The following is a 15,313-nucleotide window of genomic DNA, read 5'->3' as shown; positions in this document are numbered from 1 at the left end:
AACACGCTTGGCCATGCCGGGCCAACAGAGAAAGCATACTCTAAGCATCATTACTTTAAGCCTTACTTTCAAGAGTTGAATAACTAGAACCCGTTAACAGTTTAAGTATTTCTCTAACGATGTCTTAAGAAAGACAAGCAATGCGATGTATAATTCGTAAATTATGGAATTTTCAAAAACGTATTATTTTCTACGCTAACGGCAATATATTGTTCACCACCACTAAGCGGTATATATATTTTGTATTATACTATCTATCAAATAACACGTTTATTATTCTCAACACTGAACAGTGTATTCCCTTAACCTAACATCTGTCAGCTAACACTAATATACAACTCGACACTAGTGTTTCGTACTTTTGTTCTTAGTTAAAATCAATATACAAAGAGTTGAGTATTTATATTCAAAAGCTTTTGAATATGCAAAATCAGTAAGTCACGTACAATACAACCGATATAAAGTCGTGGTGAAACGATTTGTGTTGTAATTACGTGTTGACATTGTTTGATGTTTCGCGCATAATCTCACCGAAAACAGAGCACTTATGGCAGTTACATGAATAGTCGTTTTTGATTCAAAGATATTCAAGCACTCTGATCGTAAGGACGTTTACATATCGGGGACTTACAATTTTTAGAACGGTGATATCTCTTATACTTCATGGCACTGGAAAAGAAAGGACTATAGATCAACTTGGGGTGTCAGCACCATTTAGAAAGAGACCTGCAGTGAGTCGCGTTCTTAACCATGGTGAGCGAATTGTGCTACCTTGTAACACGTAGGAATCTACAAACACAGATGTCAGTAGTAAACTCCATCCACGTGACCCAATCAAACGTACGCAATACAATCAAGAAGGATTTGCATCTGGAAGAACAGCACATTAGTCACATGTAAACAACTGTTTCCACGATACATCAGTTGAAGTGTTACTTATCTTAGAAGTTCCAGGATGAAAACAGTATTTGTGTTATCCCATACGGAGACATACCGCTCTAGTAGTCACCCATGACATACATATATACACAAGCAACGATTGTATACCGTTATGTGTTACGAGTGTTTACATTTTGCCAAATCAGTTTTTACATTAATATTTAACATTTTATGAGGGTCTGTGTATGATTTTAAATTTTGTATATATATCCATGAATCAACGTGAGTGGAACCATATTACCTTCCTTAGAATAATACTATCAAACATTTCTTGTATTGACTAACAGGAAAAGTTTCATCCAAAGTAAACTTTATTAGTACAGGTTTCATATTTGTAGAATCATTTTGTCAGTGAATACCAAAATATCCACAGAGAAGATCATCGGTTATCAAGGATACTGAGAGAAGATACATATCTTAAATTATTTGTTGTTCAGTACAAAATGTTATCCACGACGAGCATCAACATTTATATCATTTTCAGCCAGTACATCAAGACTATCCAATCAAAGAAATCCCAACCACCATGCCAAGTTTATCAGGTCACAGAAGGTCCAGCCAGAATATCAAGCCTATCCAATCACAGACGATCCCAACCAGTATATCAAACCTATCAGGTCACAGAAGGTCAAACCAGCATATCAAGCAAATCAGTTCGCAGGAGGCCCAACCAGCATATTATGAATCCTATCAGGGCACGAAACGTCCAGCCAGCATATCACACTATCAGGTAGCATTAGGTTAAAACAGTATATCAAGCTTATCCAATCACAGGAGGCCCAACCATCATATTAATCAAGCTTATCCAATCACAGGAGGTCCAACCATCATATTAATCAAGCCTACCCAATCACAGGAGGCCCAACCATCATATCAATCAAGCTTATCCAATCACAGGAGGCCCAAGCAGTATATCAAGCCTATCAGGTCACCGAAGGTTCAACCAGCATATTAAGCCTATCCAATTAGAGGAAGTGTTCAATATGTTTTTCATTATTCTCAATGACCATATGAGACTTGTATCTAAATTTAACTGCTACAAGTATCACATGTTTGTTATCCCATTGAAGAATTTCATATGGTTGGAAAGTTTAAAACATTCAAACACAAAGCTATAGAATGGACTATCACTACAGGTATGGTAAACATCCCGCTGAGCCACAGGAGGACAATGAAAGAGAGAAAGTAGAGCCACAGGAGGACACTGAAAGAGAGAGAGTAGAGCCACAGGAGGACACTGAGAGAGAGAGAGTAGAGCCACAGGAGGACAATGAAAGAGAGAGAGTAGAGCCACAGGAGGACACTGAAAGAGAGAGAGTAGAGCCACAGGAGGACAATGAAAGAGAGAGAGTAGAGCCACAGGAGGACACTGAAAGAGAGAGTAGCTCCAGGAGGACACTGAGAGAGAGAGAGAGCTAAGACCCAGGAGGACAAATGAAAGATAGAGAGCTCTCTAGGAGGACCACTGAAAGAGATATAGGCTCAGGAGGACACTGAGAGAGAGATATATATAGGCTCTGGGAGGACACTGAGAGATATATCAGGCTCAGGAGGAGGATCACCGGTTATAATATATATCTCCTAGGAGGAATGAAAGAAAATAGAGTGGGAGTCAGGAGGACCACTGAGAGAGAGAGAGATCTGGGATCAGGAGGAAAGAGAGAGATATAGGCTCCAGGAGGACACTGGAGAGAGAGAGAGAACCCTAGGAGGACACTGAGAGAGAGAGAGAGTAGAGCCACAGGAGGACACTGAAAGAGAGAGAGTAGAGCCACAGGAGGACACTGAAAGAGAGAGAGTAGAGCCACAGGAGGACACTGAGAGAGAGAGAGAGAGAGTAGAGCCACAGGAGGACACTGAAAGAGAGAGAGTAGAGCCACAGGAGGACACTGAGAGAGAGAGAGAGTAGAGCCACAGGAGGACAATGAAAGAGAGAGAGAATAACAGGTTTGGTATATTTGTATGTATCCTGTGTAATGAACGAACTTTCTCTAATAAATACAGTGGCCGCTAGACATTTTTCTTTCTACTTCTGTTCATTTTGTCAGTCCACCAAATATAATACTCTCTAGTAAATCCATAAAATAACCTGGATTTGTCTCTAGCTTTGACGACACTTGTTGCCTTGACACCGAGATGCTGTCGTACAGATCTTTTTAACATACTGAGGGAAACTGCCACACAGAAAACAGACATAATTAATTTACTGTATAGAAGCATATAGCGGAAAATCGATGGACATTACCACAAAAGTTCACGATCCACCACCTCGCGCTGAAAGCTTAAAATAAAGAATCCATAAATGTACCAGCCGTAGTGAAGGTATTTAAATGTGATAATTTTAAATACGGAATTTTTATTTATGACCACTCTATGTGTTACGATTCTGGCTTAATTAAGATTTCTTCACTAATTAAAAGTTTTTACAGTTGCATTATTAAAGAAAGTTACCTTGGGTGTCGTTAGCTGAAACACAAAATACGTGGCTGTGTTTTTACCGTTACTTCGTACTGTGTGAAACAGTAAATACCAATTACTGGATTTTATAGATATAAAAAGCAACTGGCGACAGGCGGGATAATTATTCGCAAAGTGGTGAGCTCGGGTTTAATGGCACAAAGACAAACATTGCACACTAAAATATTAGATATTTTCTTGTATTTCTGGATCATCAAATTTTACACGTGAAGTAAAACAACAGTAACTTCGAAGAGAGAAACTGTATGATATGACATGTTAACTAAACGCAACAGTTTCGCATAGACTGTTTGAAATTTCAATATCTCAAAAATATTTCGCTTACACAAAGACATGTATATATACATACACACTTTTACTGAAAGAAGCACACCCTTACTTTTACACATCTGATTTTCGTAGCAACTATTAATTATTATATTAATTTTCATGGGGGTCATACCCCCCAAATCTCCTTACCTTGAGCTGCCCTTGGCTTTTTAGCAGCTCCTTGCACTTTCAATCTGTCGTTGTACAATCTGCATGTCTAAGAAATCATCTCCCACAAACATTTTTCAGCTCCTTCATACAATATTAATTTACCAATAACTAGTTCGTGATGGGCCTGAAGTCACTACTTTCTCTTCACTGAAGCACAACTAATTTCTAATCATTTTAAAACGGGTAAAGATAAAACATTCCTCCTTATTAGAAAGTCAGTAATTTTGGTATACATAAATTGTTTTCATCACGACTTGGAAATCGGTAACGCAACATATGAAAAACAATGATTATAAGTTTTAGAGCGCAGACACACTTAACTATTTGGTGGATCCACAGCAGGGAATCGAACCCCAGACCTTCGAGGTCAGTGGATGTACCGCTGTCCCACCGTCGGGTTTTACTCTAACTTTTCTGATTGGTTGAAAGCCTGTTTGTTCACTATAATTTGTGAACTTATGTCAAAAAACTGCTATATTCAATATAGGTCACAGAATTTATACGTTTCATAGAAATAACACTTCATAATGAATTATGTGCTGCAGTCTGGTTAATTATAGTTAGTTTGATTGTTTATCTTAGCAACGTTTACACAATACGTTTACCCGTTGCACATGTGTTGATAAAATCAATTTCTAGAAGTCCGTTACTATATGCACTGTATAACACAATGATTAAGATATGCTAGCGGTATTACTAAAAAGGTATCTTACAAGTGTTCTTTATTATAAAAGAATCGTATATTTAAGCCTAAAAGAAGAGATTCATTACCTTACGGTAGCAACTGTTGAAATAAGGTAAATATTCATAGTGTACATTTACAATAGTAAATAACGGAGACTCGTAACGAAAACATGAAATATTTACATATGTAAACAATATCTATATAGCACAACTTTAGTGACGTTCGCTAAACAATTCGCGACATAGAGTCAGTTTCTGTAATCAGGTGTTTAAGCGTCATCACTTTGAACCTTAATTATTAGTCCAGCTGTTTCCAAGATATCTTCATCCAATAGCGATGTGTGCTAACAAGCAATTAGGGTTTGTGTAAAAGCCTCTTAAATGCAAATCGACAAGTTGTAAATAAATGTAATCGATATAATTACCATGTATTCACAACCTTGGTTACGCCATTAATGTAAGGGTACTTTATTTATTTGTTATATAACGTTTTAAATATCAGAGTCACTGGTGGCTAACATAAGTACTTAAAAAGTTAAGAGTTGTGTACGTATATACATAAGTAAATAGTATATACCGTTTATCATTGTAATTTCTTCCTATACGCACGCACACACATATAACACACACACATATATATATATATACATTATATACATAAAGAAAACGTATGTCCAAAGACAATCCTTATACAAATTCAAGGCAAAAATAAATTACGATAAATTAAAGATGTAACAATTTCGTAATGAACGGCTGTTGTATGTTGTATTAATTCTATCAACTACTAAAGTTACTCTATTTTGACTATTACACACTTCACTAACTGGTCTGTAAATCATTTTGTTTTTGTTTCTCATATTGTACTTACAAATAGTTCATCATTCATTGTAATGGTTAAGTGGTTCATATATTTCTGTTACAAACCTAAGTAGGTGTTATTCATAGTTCGGAAAATATAGTTGCTTAAGTGGGTGTCATTCATAGATAGGACAATAGGGCAACCTAAATGGGTGTCATTCATAGCAAGGGAAATAGGTCAACAATAAGTGGATATTATTCAAAGTGAGGAAATAGGTGAATCTAAGTGGGTGTTATTCACAGAAAGGAAAATATGGTAATCTAGAGGGTGTTTTTCATAGAAAGGGAAACAGGATTACCTAGGTGGGTGTTAGTCATAGATAAGGAAATAGAGTAACCTAAGTGGGTGTTATTCATAGATAGGAAAATAGGGTAATCTAAGTGGGTGTTATTCATAGAAAGGAAAATAGGGTAATCTAGAGGGCGTCATTCATAGAAAGGAAAATAGGGTAATCTAGCGGGTGTTTTTCATAGATAGGTAAATAGAGTAACCTAAGTGGGTGTTATTCATAGATAGGAAAATAGGGTAATCTAAGTGGGTGTTATTCATAGCTATGCAAATAGATTCGTACACTGTGTCCTACAGACAGGGAACTATTTTAGATTCGTACACTGTGTCCTACAGACAGGGAACTATTTTAGATTCGTACACTGTGTCCTACAGACAGGGAACTATTTCGTACACTGTGTCCTACAGACAGGGAACTATTTCGTACACTGTGTCCTACAGACAGGGAACTATTTCGTACACTGTGTCCTACAGACAGGGAACTATTTTGTACACTGTGTCCTACAGACAGGGAACTATTTTGGTCACAAACATATACATCTCGCTAACAACAAGTTCGAGGTCGTGTCTACAATCGACTCTCTTATAAACCCGAAAGCATCAAAACCAAAATCACACGTTTAACTTCCACTTCATTACTTGAGCAGAATATTGTAGCGGATCTGTTCAGCCTGAGTCTAGAACAAAACATAACTTATAATAAGTAATTGTGACAAGACGATTTGTCCCTTAATGATATTATGGGGGCAGACCTGTAGCCGTTGAACGAAGAGCGTCCGGTGTATCGCAGGTCTCTCAGTATGTTTTTTTTACATTCTTGAAACAAGGTCAAGCAACTACTATACTCGTGACTGACCACACTCCGTCCATCCTTCCCCTTTTCAACGTCTTCGTCAGACTCGTTGCTAAGCAACATTTTCACTTCCGGAGAATCCTGGGCCGAGTGAACAATAGATGTCGCTGCAGGTCTTACTGACGATATGAGGTCAGATTCGTCATCGTCGCCAGTAAAAGATGCATCTAAGTCTTCAAAACTGTTCAGAATTTCTTCGGATGTGACCTGACTTCGTCCAGATGTCAGTGACCCTTCTTTTTCAATAAGCCAGTAAGTCAACATTTCACCCTTGCCCTATATATAGAAAAGAAACACAGTATGGTCATCAGTGAACATGCGATTTGTTCGTTTTTTAACAAGGGAACTGAACAGTTATTATGTTTTTTCCTATCAAATTAGGATTAGTACGATGAAACATATATGCGTCTTGGTGCTTAAGTACCCCAGTGAGACAGCGGTATGTCTTCAATGTTACAACGCTAAAATCCGGACTTCGATTCCTCGTGGCGGAGGCCTAGCATGGCTTGCTGGTTAGGGCGCTAGACTCTTAATCTCAAAATCAGAGGCTCGAGTCTCCATCACGCCACACATTCTCGACCATTTAGTCGTGAGGGGAGTTATAAATGACAGTCAATCCCACTATTTTTTTGGTAAAAGTGTAGTCCAAGAATTGGCGGTGGGTGGTGATGACTAGCTACCTTCCCTGTAGTCTTACACTGCTAAATTAAGGACGGTTAGCGCAGGTAGCCCTCATGTAGCTTTGCGTGAAATAAAACAAACAAACAAACAAATCCTCACGGTGGACACAGCAGATAACCCGACATGGCTTTGCTTTAAATTCAGAAGTATAAAGACTTGTAGATGATACAATTAGTTCAATCTATTTTTAATCGATTTATCACAAGCACACCTGAGTACATGTAGTATACATCTATCCAAAAATACCTTAAGTGTGAAGATTAGTTTCTTTTGAATTTCGCGCAAAGATACTCGAGGGCTATCTGAGCTAGCCGTCTCTAATTTAGCAGTGTAAGACTAAACGGAAGGCAGCTAGTCATCACAACCCACCGCCGACTCTTGGGCTACTCTTTTACCAACGGGTAGTGGGACTGACCGTCACGTTATAACGCCCCCACGGCTAAAAGGGCGAGCATGTTTGGTGCGACGGGGATTCGAACCTGCGACCGTCGGATTACGAGTCGAATGCTTTAACCCATCTAGTCATGCTGGGCCAAGTGTGAGGAGTAGATACATGTCAAAATAGGACAAAGAAATCAAAACTGGTTGGTGTCCAAACTGGTAGCTACAATCACAATAATTATAGACCACATATTCATTCATTGATTAGCCAGGCCGTTCAACAGAGACATGATGGTAGGTAGTGTCTCTGTACTTTCGGCCCCGTCGCGCTAAACATGCTCGCCCTTTCAGCCGTGGGGGCGTTATAATGTGACGGTCAATCCCACTATTCGTTGGTAAAAGAGTAGCCCAAGAGTTGGCGGTGGGTGGTGATGACTAGCTGCCTTCCCTCTAGTCTTACACTTCTAAATTAGGGACGGCTAGCACAGATAGCTCTCGAGTAGCTTTGTGCGAAATTAAAAAAAAACAAAAAAAGCCAAACCTGTACTTTCGGTGCGCAGGAGAAAAACAAATGGGGAAGATTTTATATCTCGTGTATGTCTAAATGGATTGCTTCCAGATTTGGTATGTGTCGTGACAGTCCAGTTGATAATATCCTCTGATAGCTTGGATAACCACAGTCCGAGATATAGGAGGAAGAAAACTATTATTTCTATTAATAACACACAGTGTCCTGCAGGTTATTATGGCCACACCACACAGTACTGTATCTCCATATTTACCACAGTTTAGATTAAGTAACTGCAAAACGTACAGTATCAGCACCTGTATAGCTTTTATACTGATTCAGATATATATATATATAAATATTAACTCTTCCGTAAAATACATAAGAATTGACAGGTGGTTGAGGCACTCGACTCGTAATCAGGGGGTCGCGGGTTCAAATCACCGTCACACCAACCTTGTTCGCCCTCTCAGCTGTGGGGGCGTTATGATGCACAATCAATCCCACTATTCATTGGTAAAAGAGCAGCCTAGGAGTTGGCGGTGGGTGGTGATAACTAGCTACCTGTCCTCTAGTCTTACACTGCTAAGCTAGGGATGGCTAACGCAGATAGCCCTCGTGTAGCTTCGCGCGAAATTAAAAAAAAACAACAAAAACCTATAAGACACGCTTAACATTGAAACATTCCTGTTGAACCAATAAGTTATGAAACAAAATAATGTTAATGCATTTATTTTCAGAGCAAATTGGGGAAATACGTGGTCAATAGCATAACATTTACTTTTTATGTAAACGTTTCTGTATTTTTAATCATTTTTTTAAATATATTTTACTAAAACATCACATATATATAAGTCACAATTACCACAATACTTATTTGAGGATTTCCAGTATACACGTTTAGTAAACAGGAGTTTAAGAAACCGCCAACTGTTTCAAATGACTGAGCGTAATGACTGTAGACAGATCGTTATTGTGAACAATCGCATTGGTGTTTCTATGCCGCTTAGAAAACGAGAAATACCCATCTACGCGAGCGCTGATTGGTTGATAAGCACTGATGACGTAACTATGGATTCCCCCACGTACCCAGTATGGAGAAGCACCGCACTCAAACTGTTGGTAGACGTTGGAGATACAAATATTTTTTTATTATTTCAAGCACAAACATGATTATCACAAGTAGCCATTTGGACTATGTCTTTTATTTATTATCAAAATTTATTTGTATCTCACTAGAAATTTTCTTTTCACCCATTTCAAGCCCTGGGGAACAATTTATCACTTTATTGTATAGGCCTATATAATATATAATAATTTGGGAGTTGCAACAAGTTATAATATTTGTCTGTATGAGCGTATAGTCGCAATGTATACACCAAAATCGTAATGATTACGCTCAAATCGTAATGGTTGGCATTTCTGATGTTTCTTTCCACGTGTGGTGAACTTATTGGTAGTTAAAGAAGTTTGACAGAAGGGTAGTTTATGTGGATAATTAATTAATGGGAACAGTAACACCAGAGAGATAATTGAGGTTAACTGTCAACGTCTCAACTTACGCCATTTGAAAATAATAATAAAGTCCAAACACCCAGTTCCTTGTAAACCTTCATCAAACACGACATACTCCAAACACACAGCTCTTTGTAAACCTTCGTCAAACACGATATACTCACTTTTACTGTCGTTAAGCCTCGTTCTTCGCACGTGTAACCTCCTATGTTATCAAGTATTTCCTTTGTTGCTTCGCTCACGTGAATCTTTAATGCTGCCGAATGAAAGAAAATCAACATTAATTAACATCTACATTAATTTGTTTACCATGAATAACATGACAATAAAGACGTGTTAATATCTAGTTCTTAAAGGAAAATATTGACAACCCCTGGCTATAGATTTTTCTAGACCAATCGCGACGTGGCCGTCTTATCGATCGTACTAGAATCCAAACATAATAGTGACAAATATTCATTCTGTAAGCGAAATAATAATTTGATCCAAGTAAGTGTTTGTTTACACTTCCTGATTTGTAAAAAATCCGTACGTGATAGAAAAAAAATGTTTTAAAAATCCGCGTATCTGAATTACGTAAAATCCGTTATTAAAAGCCAAACCAAGTTTTATGAAGTTTAAATTCGCAGGCCTGTGTTATTTGTTTTTTATTAGTGGTCACTGGTTTATAGTGGTCACGTATCGCCACTGAAAAATGAGGAAAAGTAGTGAACTTGGTGTAAATATACGTGAAGACTAAACCGTTTTAAATAGCTACAAATAATACCATAATAGGTCTTAGTGGCTGTTGATGTTGTTTTTTAAAGGGCTGTGACCTCCGCGAAGAATCGAATCTCGGATTTTAACGTTGTAATTCCATAAAGTTGCCGCTGTTACTCAATTCGTAGTCTGAAGGTCTTGGGTTCGAATGTCTTCGCCGAACATCCTCGCCCTTTCAGCAGTGGGGGCTTTATAATGTAATAATCAATCACATTGTTTGTTGAGAAAAGAGTAGTCCAAGACTTGGGATGAGTGACGTTGACTGAGTACCCTTCAGCTAGTTTATCACTTCAAAATTAGAAATGGCTCGTGCAGGTTCGCGGGAAAATCAACAAAGAATATTCCCACATGCGCGTGCTAGAGTGAAACAGACAAGAATCCTCAGTGATGTCGAGAAACCCACTTGTTGAGAAATTTATATGCAAAAACGGCTCGTTTGGGTTGAGAAAATATTTTATATAGAAGAGCGAACAACGTTTCGACCTTCTTCGGTCATCGTCAGGTTCACAAAGAAAGAGGTAACTGACCGGAAGCTGACCACATGTTTGAAAGGGGTTGTGTAACTGTGTGTCGAAATGTAGAGGGCGGTATTAGATGTTTGAATATATAAAATTTATATAAGAAACAGTCACACACACACACACTTATATCAATATTCTTGGTGGGCCCAACACAGATAGCCCATTGTGTAGCTTTGTGCATTTTTACAAACAAACACGTCTTTTTTACCGTCGTTATGGAAACTGATTTTATTTGAAGCATTTTTGTTCTTGAATTAGTTTTTGGTTTTCTGTACAAAAATACAAATATATTTTAGACTTTATTTTTATGGAAGAAACTAACCATTGAATACACAGATTGAGTATCAGGTCATCCCATAAGTAACGTCCGAAAATTTAATACAGAAAGTGCATCATCATTTCTGTTTTTGTAGAAGGTTTTAATGACTAAAATATGTAGTAGGACGTGTATAAAAATGTTCAGACAAATAAAAGAAACTAACCCAACTCTACTTTTTCATATCATTGATCAAATAAACCCTTATGAAGATGGATGTGTCTGAGGAACACATTAGGCATATAATGTTTTATGAGTTTACAAAAGACAATAGTGCAGCAGAAACTACACGAAACATTTAAGGTGTTTATGGTGCGGAGTCTCTCAATGAAAGAAAGTGTGGAAGGTGGTTTCAGAAGTTCATATTAGGTGACTACAGGTTAAGTGATGTACCACGTTCGGGTCGTCCTGTTGAGTCTAATGATGATTTGCTGCTGGCTGCACTTGATGAATATTGTGCTGTAACAGTTGAAGAACTAGCGCAGAAGCTTAATTCAACCCATTCAACAGTTCGCCATCATCTGCAACAGCTTGGAAAGGTGTCAAAACTTGGTAAATGGATCTCCCATAATTTGACAGAAGCCAACCTTAGATCAAGAGTGGACATTTGCACTTCTCTGCACCCTAGTGAACGTAATTCATCTTTTTTGGACAAGTTAGTGACTGAAGATGAAAAACGGATATTTTATAAAAATGTTAAGCGTCGCAGACAATGGCTCAGTGCAGGTAAACTGGTTAAAGCACAGCCCAAAATGGATCTCCACCCTAGGAAAGTCTTGTTAAGTGTTTGGTGGGATATTGTTGGCGTGATCCACTTTGAGTTGCTGCCACTCAATGTAACGATTACATCAGACTTCTATTGTCAACAGTTAGAATGCTTGAATGTTTCACTGAAAGAAAAGAGGCCTGATTTGATCAGTCGTAAAGGTGCTGTGTTACACCAGGATAATGTACAGCAACATACAGCATGTTGTGTTACACCTGGATAATGTACAGCAACATACAGCATGTTGTGTTACACCAGGATAATGTACAGCAACATACAGCATGTTGTGTTACACCTGGATAATGTACAGCAACATACAGCATGTTGTGTTACACCTGGATAATGTACAGCAACATACAGCATGTTGTGTTACACCAGGATAATGTACAGCAACATACTGCATGTTATGTTACACCAGGATAATGTACGGCAACATACAGCATGTTATGTTACACCAGGATAATGTACAGCAACATACTGCATGTTATGTTACACCAGGATAATGTACAGCAACATACAGCATGTTGTGTTACACCTGGATAATGTACAGCAACATACAGCATGTTGTGTTACACCTGGATAATGTACAGCAACATACAGCATGTTGTGTTACACCAGGATAATGTACAGCAACATACAGCATGTTGTGTTACACCTGGATAATGTACAGCAACATACAGCATGTTGTGTTACACCTGGATAATGTACAGCAACATACAGCATGTTGTGTTACACCAGGATAATGTACAGCAACATACTGCATGTTATGTTACACCAGGATAATGTACGGCAACATACAGCATGTTATGTTACACCAGGATAATGTACGGCAACATACAGCATGTTATGTTACACCAGGATAATGTACGGCAACATACAGCATGTTATGTTACACCAGGATAATGTAACATACAGCATGTTATGTTACACCAGGATAATGTAACATACAGCATGTTATGTTACACCAGGATAATGTAACATACAGCATGTTGTGTTACACCAGGATAATGTAACATACAGCATGTTATGTTACACCAGGATAATGTAACATACAGCATGTTGTGTTACACCAGGATAATGTACGGCAACATACAGCATGTTATGTTACACCAGGATAATGTAACATACAGCATGTTATGTCACACCAGGATAATGTAACATACAGCATGTTGTGTTACACCAGGATAATGTACAGCAACATACAGCATGTTATGTTACACCAGGATAATGTAACATACAGCATGTTGTGTTACACCAGGATAATGTACGGCAACATACAGCATGTTGTGTTACACCTGGATAATGTACAGCAACATACAGCATGTTGTGTTACACCAGAATAATGTACAGCAACATACAGCATGTTATGTTACACCAGGATAATGTAACATACAGCATGTTGTTATTACACCAGGATAATGTAACATACAGCATGTTGTGTTACACCTGGATAATGTACAGCAACATACAGCATGTTGTGTTACACCAGAATAATGTACAGCAACATACAGCATGTTATGTTACACCAGGATAATGTAACATACAGCATGTTGTGTTACACCAGGATAATGTACGGCAACATACAGCATGTTGTGTTACACCAGAATAATGTACAGCAACATACAGCATGTTATGTTACACCAGGATAATGTAACATACAGCATGTTATGTCACACCAGGATAATGTAACATACAGCATGTTGTGTTACACCAGGATAATGTACAGCAACATACAGCATGTTATGTTACACCAGGATAATGTAACATACAGCATGTTGTGTTACACCAGGATAATGTACGGCAACATACAGCATGTTGTGTTACACCTGGATAATGTACAGCAACATACAGCATGTTGTGTTACACCAGAATAATGTACAGCAACATACAGCATGTTATGTTACACCAGGATAATGTAACATACAGCATGTTGTGTTACACCAGGATAATGTAACATACAGCATGTTGTGTTACACCTGGATAATGTACAGCAACATACAGCATGTTGTGTTACACCAGAATAATGTACAGCAACATACAGCATGTTATGTTACACCAGGATAATGTAACATACAGCATGTTGTGTTACACCAGGATAATGTACGGCAACATACAGCATGTTGTGTTACACCAGGATAATGTACAGCAACATACAGCATGTTGTGTTACACCAGGATAATGTACGGCAACATACAGCATGTTATGTTACACCAGGATATTGTAACATACAGCATGTTGTGTTACACCAGGATAATGTACGGCAACATACAGCATGTTGTGTTACACCTGGATAATGTACGACAACATACAGCATGTTGTGTTACACCTGGATAATGTACGGCAACATACAGCATGTTATGTTACACCAGGATAATGTTCAGCAACATACAGCATGTTATGTTACACCAGGATAATGTACGACCCCATACAGCAAGTTATGTTACACCAGAATAATGTACAGCAACATACAGCATGTTATGTTACACCAGGATAATGTACAGCAACATACAGCATGTTATGTTACACCAGGATAATGTACAGCAACATACAGCATGTTATGTTACACCAGAATAATGTACAGCAACATACAGCATGTTATGTTACACCAGGATAATGTAGGCAACATACAGCATGTTATGTTACACCAGGATATTGTACGGCAACATACAGCATGTTATGTTACACCAGAATAATGTACAGCAACATACAGCATGTTATGTTACACCAGGATAATGTAGGCAACATACAGCATGTTATGTTACACCAGGATAATGTACGGCAACATACAGCATGTTATGTTACACCAAAATAATGTAGGCAACATACAGCATGTTATGTTACACCAGGATAATGTACAGCAACATACAGCATGTTGTGTTACACCAGAATAATGTACGGCAACATACAGCATGTTATGTTACACCAGGATAATGTACGGCAACATACAGAACGTTATGTTACACCAGGATAATGTACAGCAACATACAGCATGTTATGTTACACCAGGATATTGTACGGCAACATACAGCATGTTATGTTACACCAGGATAATGTACGGCAACATACAGCATGTTATGTTACACCAGGATAATGTACGGCAACATACAGCATGTTATGTCACACCAGGATAATGTACAGCAACATACAGCATGTTATGTTACACCAGGATATTGTACGGCAACATACAGCACGTTATGTTACACCAGGATAATGTACAGCAACATACAGCATGTTATGTTACACCAGGATATTGTACGGCAACATACAGCATGTTATGTTACACCA

At 38.1% G+C, this 15,313-nt stretch overlaps 1 protein-coding gene across 2 annotated transcripts in view; it reads right to left on the bottom strand.

The window, feature by feature from the left end:
• Positions 1–3,580: 3,580 nt before the first annotated feature.
• The window catches only part of LOC143224760 (guanylate cyclase 32E-like), a 131,991-nt gene continuing 120,258 nt past the window's right edge, over positions 3,581–15,313 (bottom strand). For both annotated transcript variants that reach the window (XM_076453030.1, XM_076453031.1), the window contains 2 exons: positions 9,831–9,922; positions 3,581–6,857 (listed from right to left, as the gene is read on the bottom strand). In XM_076453030.1, coding sequence (XP_076309145.1) covers positions 6,423–6,857; positions 9,831–9,922 — 527 coding nt within the window. In that variant the 3' untranslated portion in view covers positions 3,581–6,422. The remainder of the gene's footprint in view (positions 6,858–9,830; positions 9,923–15,313) is intronic.

This window comes from Tachypleus tridentatus, chromosome 9, assembly GCF_004210375.1.
Source record: "Tachypleus tridentatus isolate NWPU-2018 chromosome 9, ASM421037v1, whole genome shotgun sequence".
In the NCBI taxonomy this organism is placed as follows: domain Eukaryota; kingdom Metazoa; phylum Arthropoda; class Merostomata; order Xiphosura; family Limulidae; genus Tachypleus; species Tachypleus tridentatus.
This window is presented reverse-complemented; position numbering and strand designations above follow the sequence as displayed.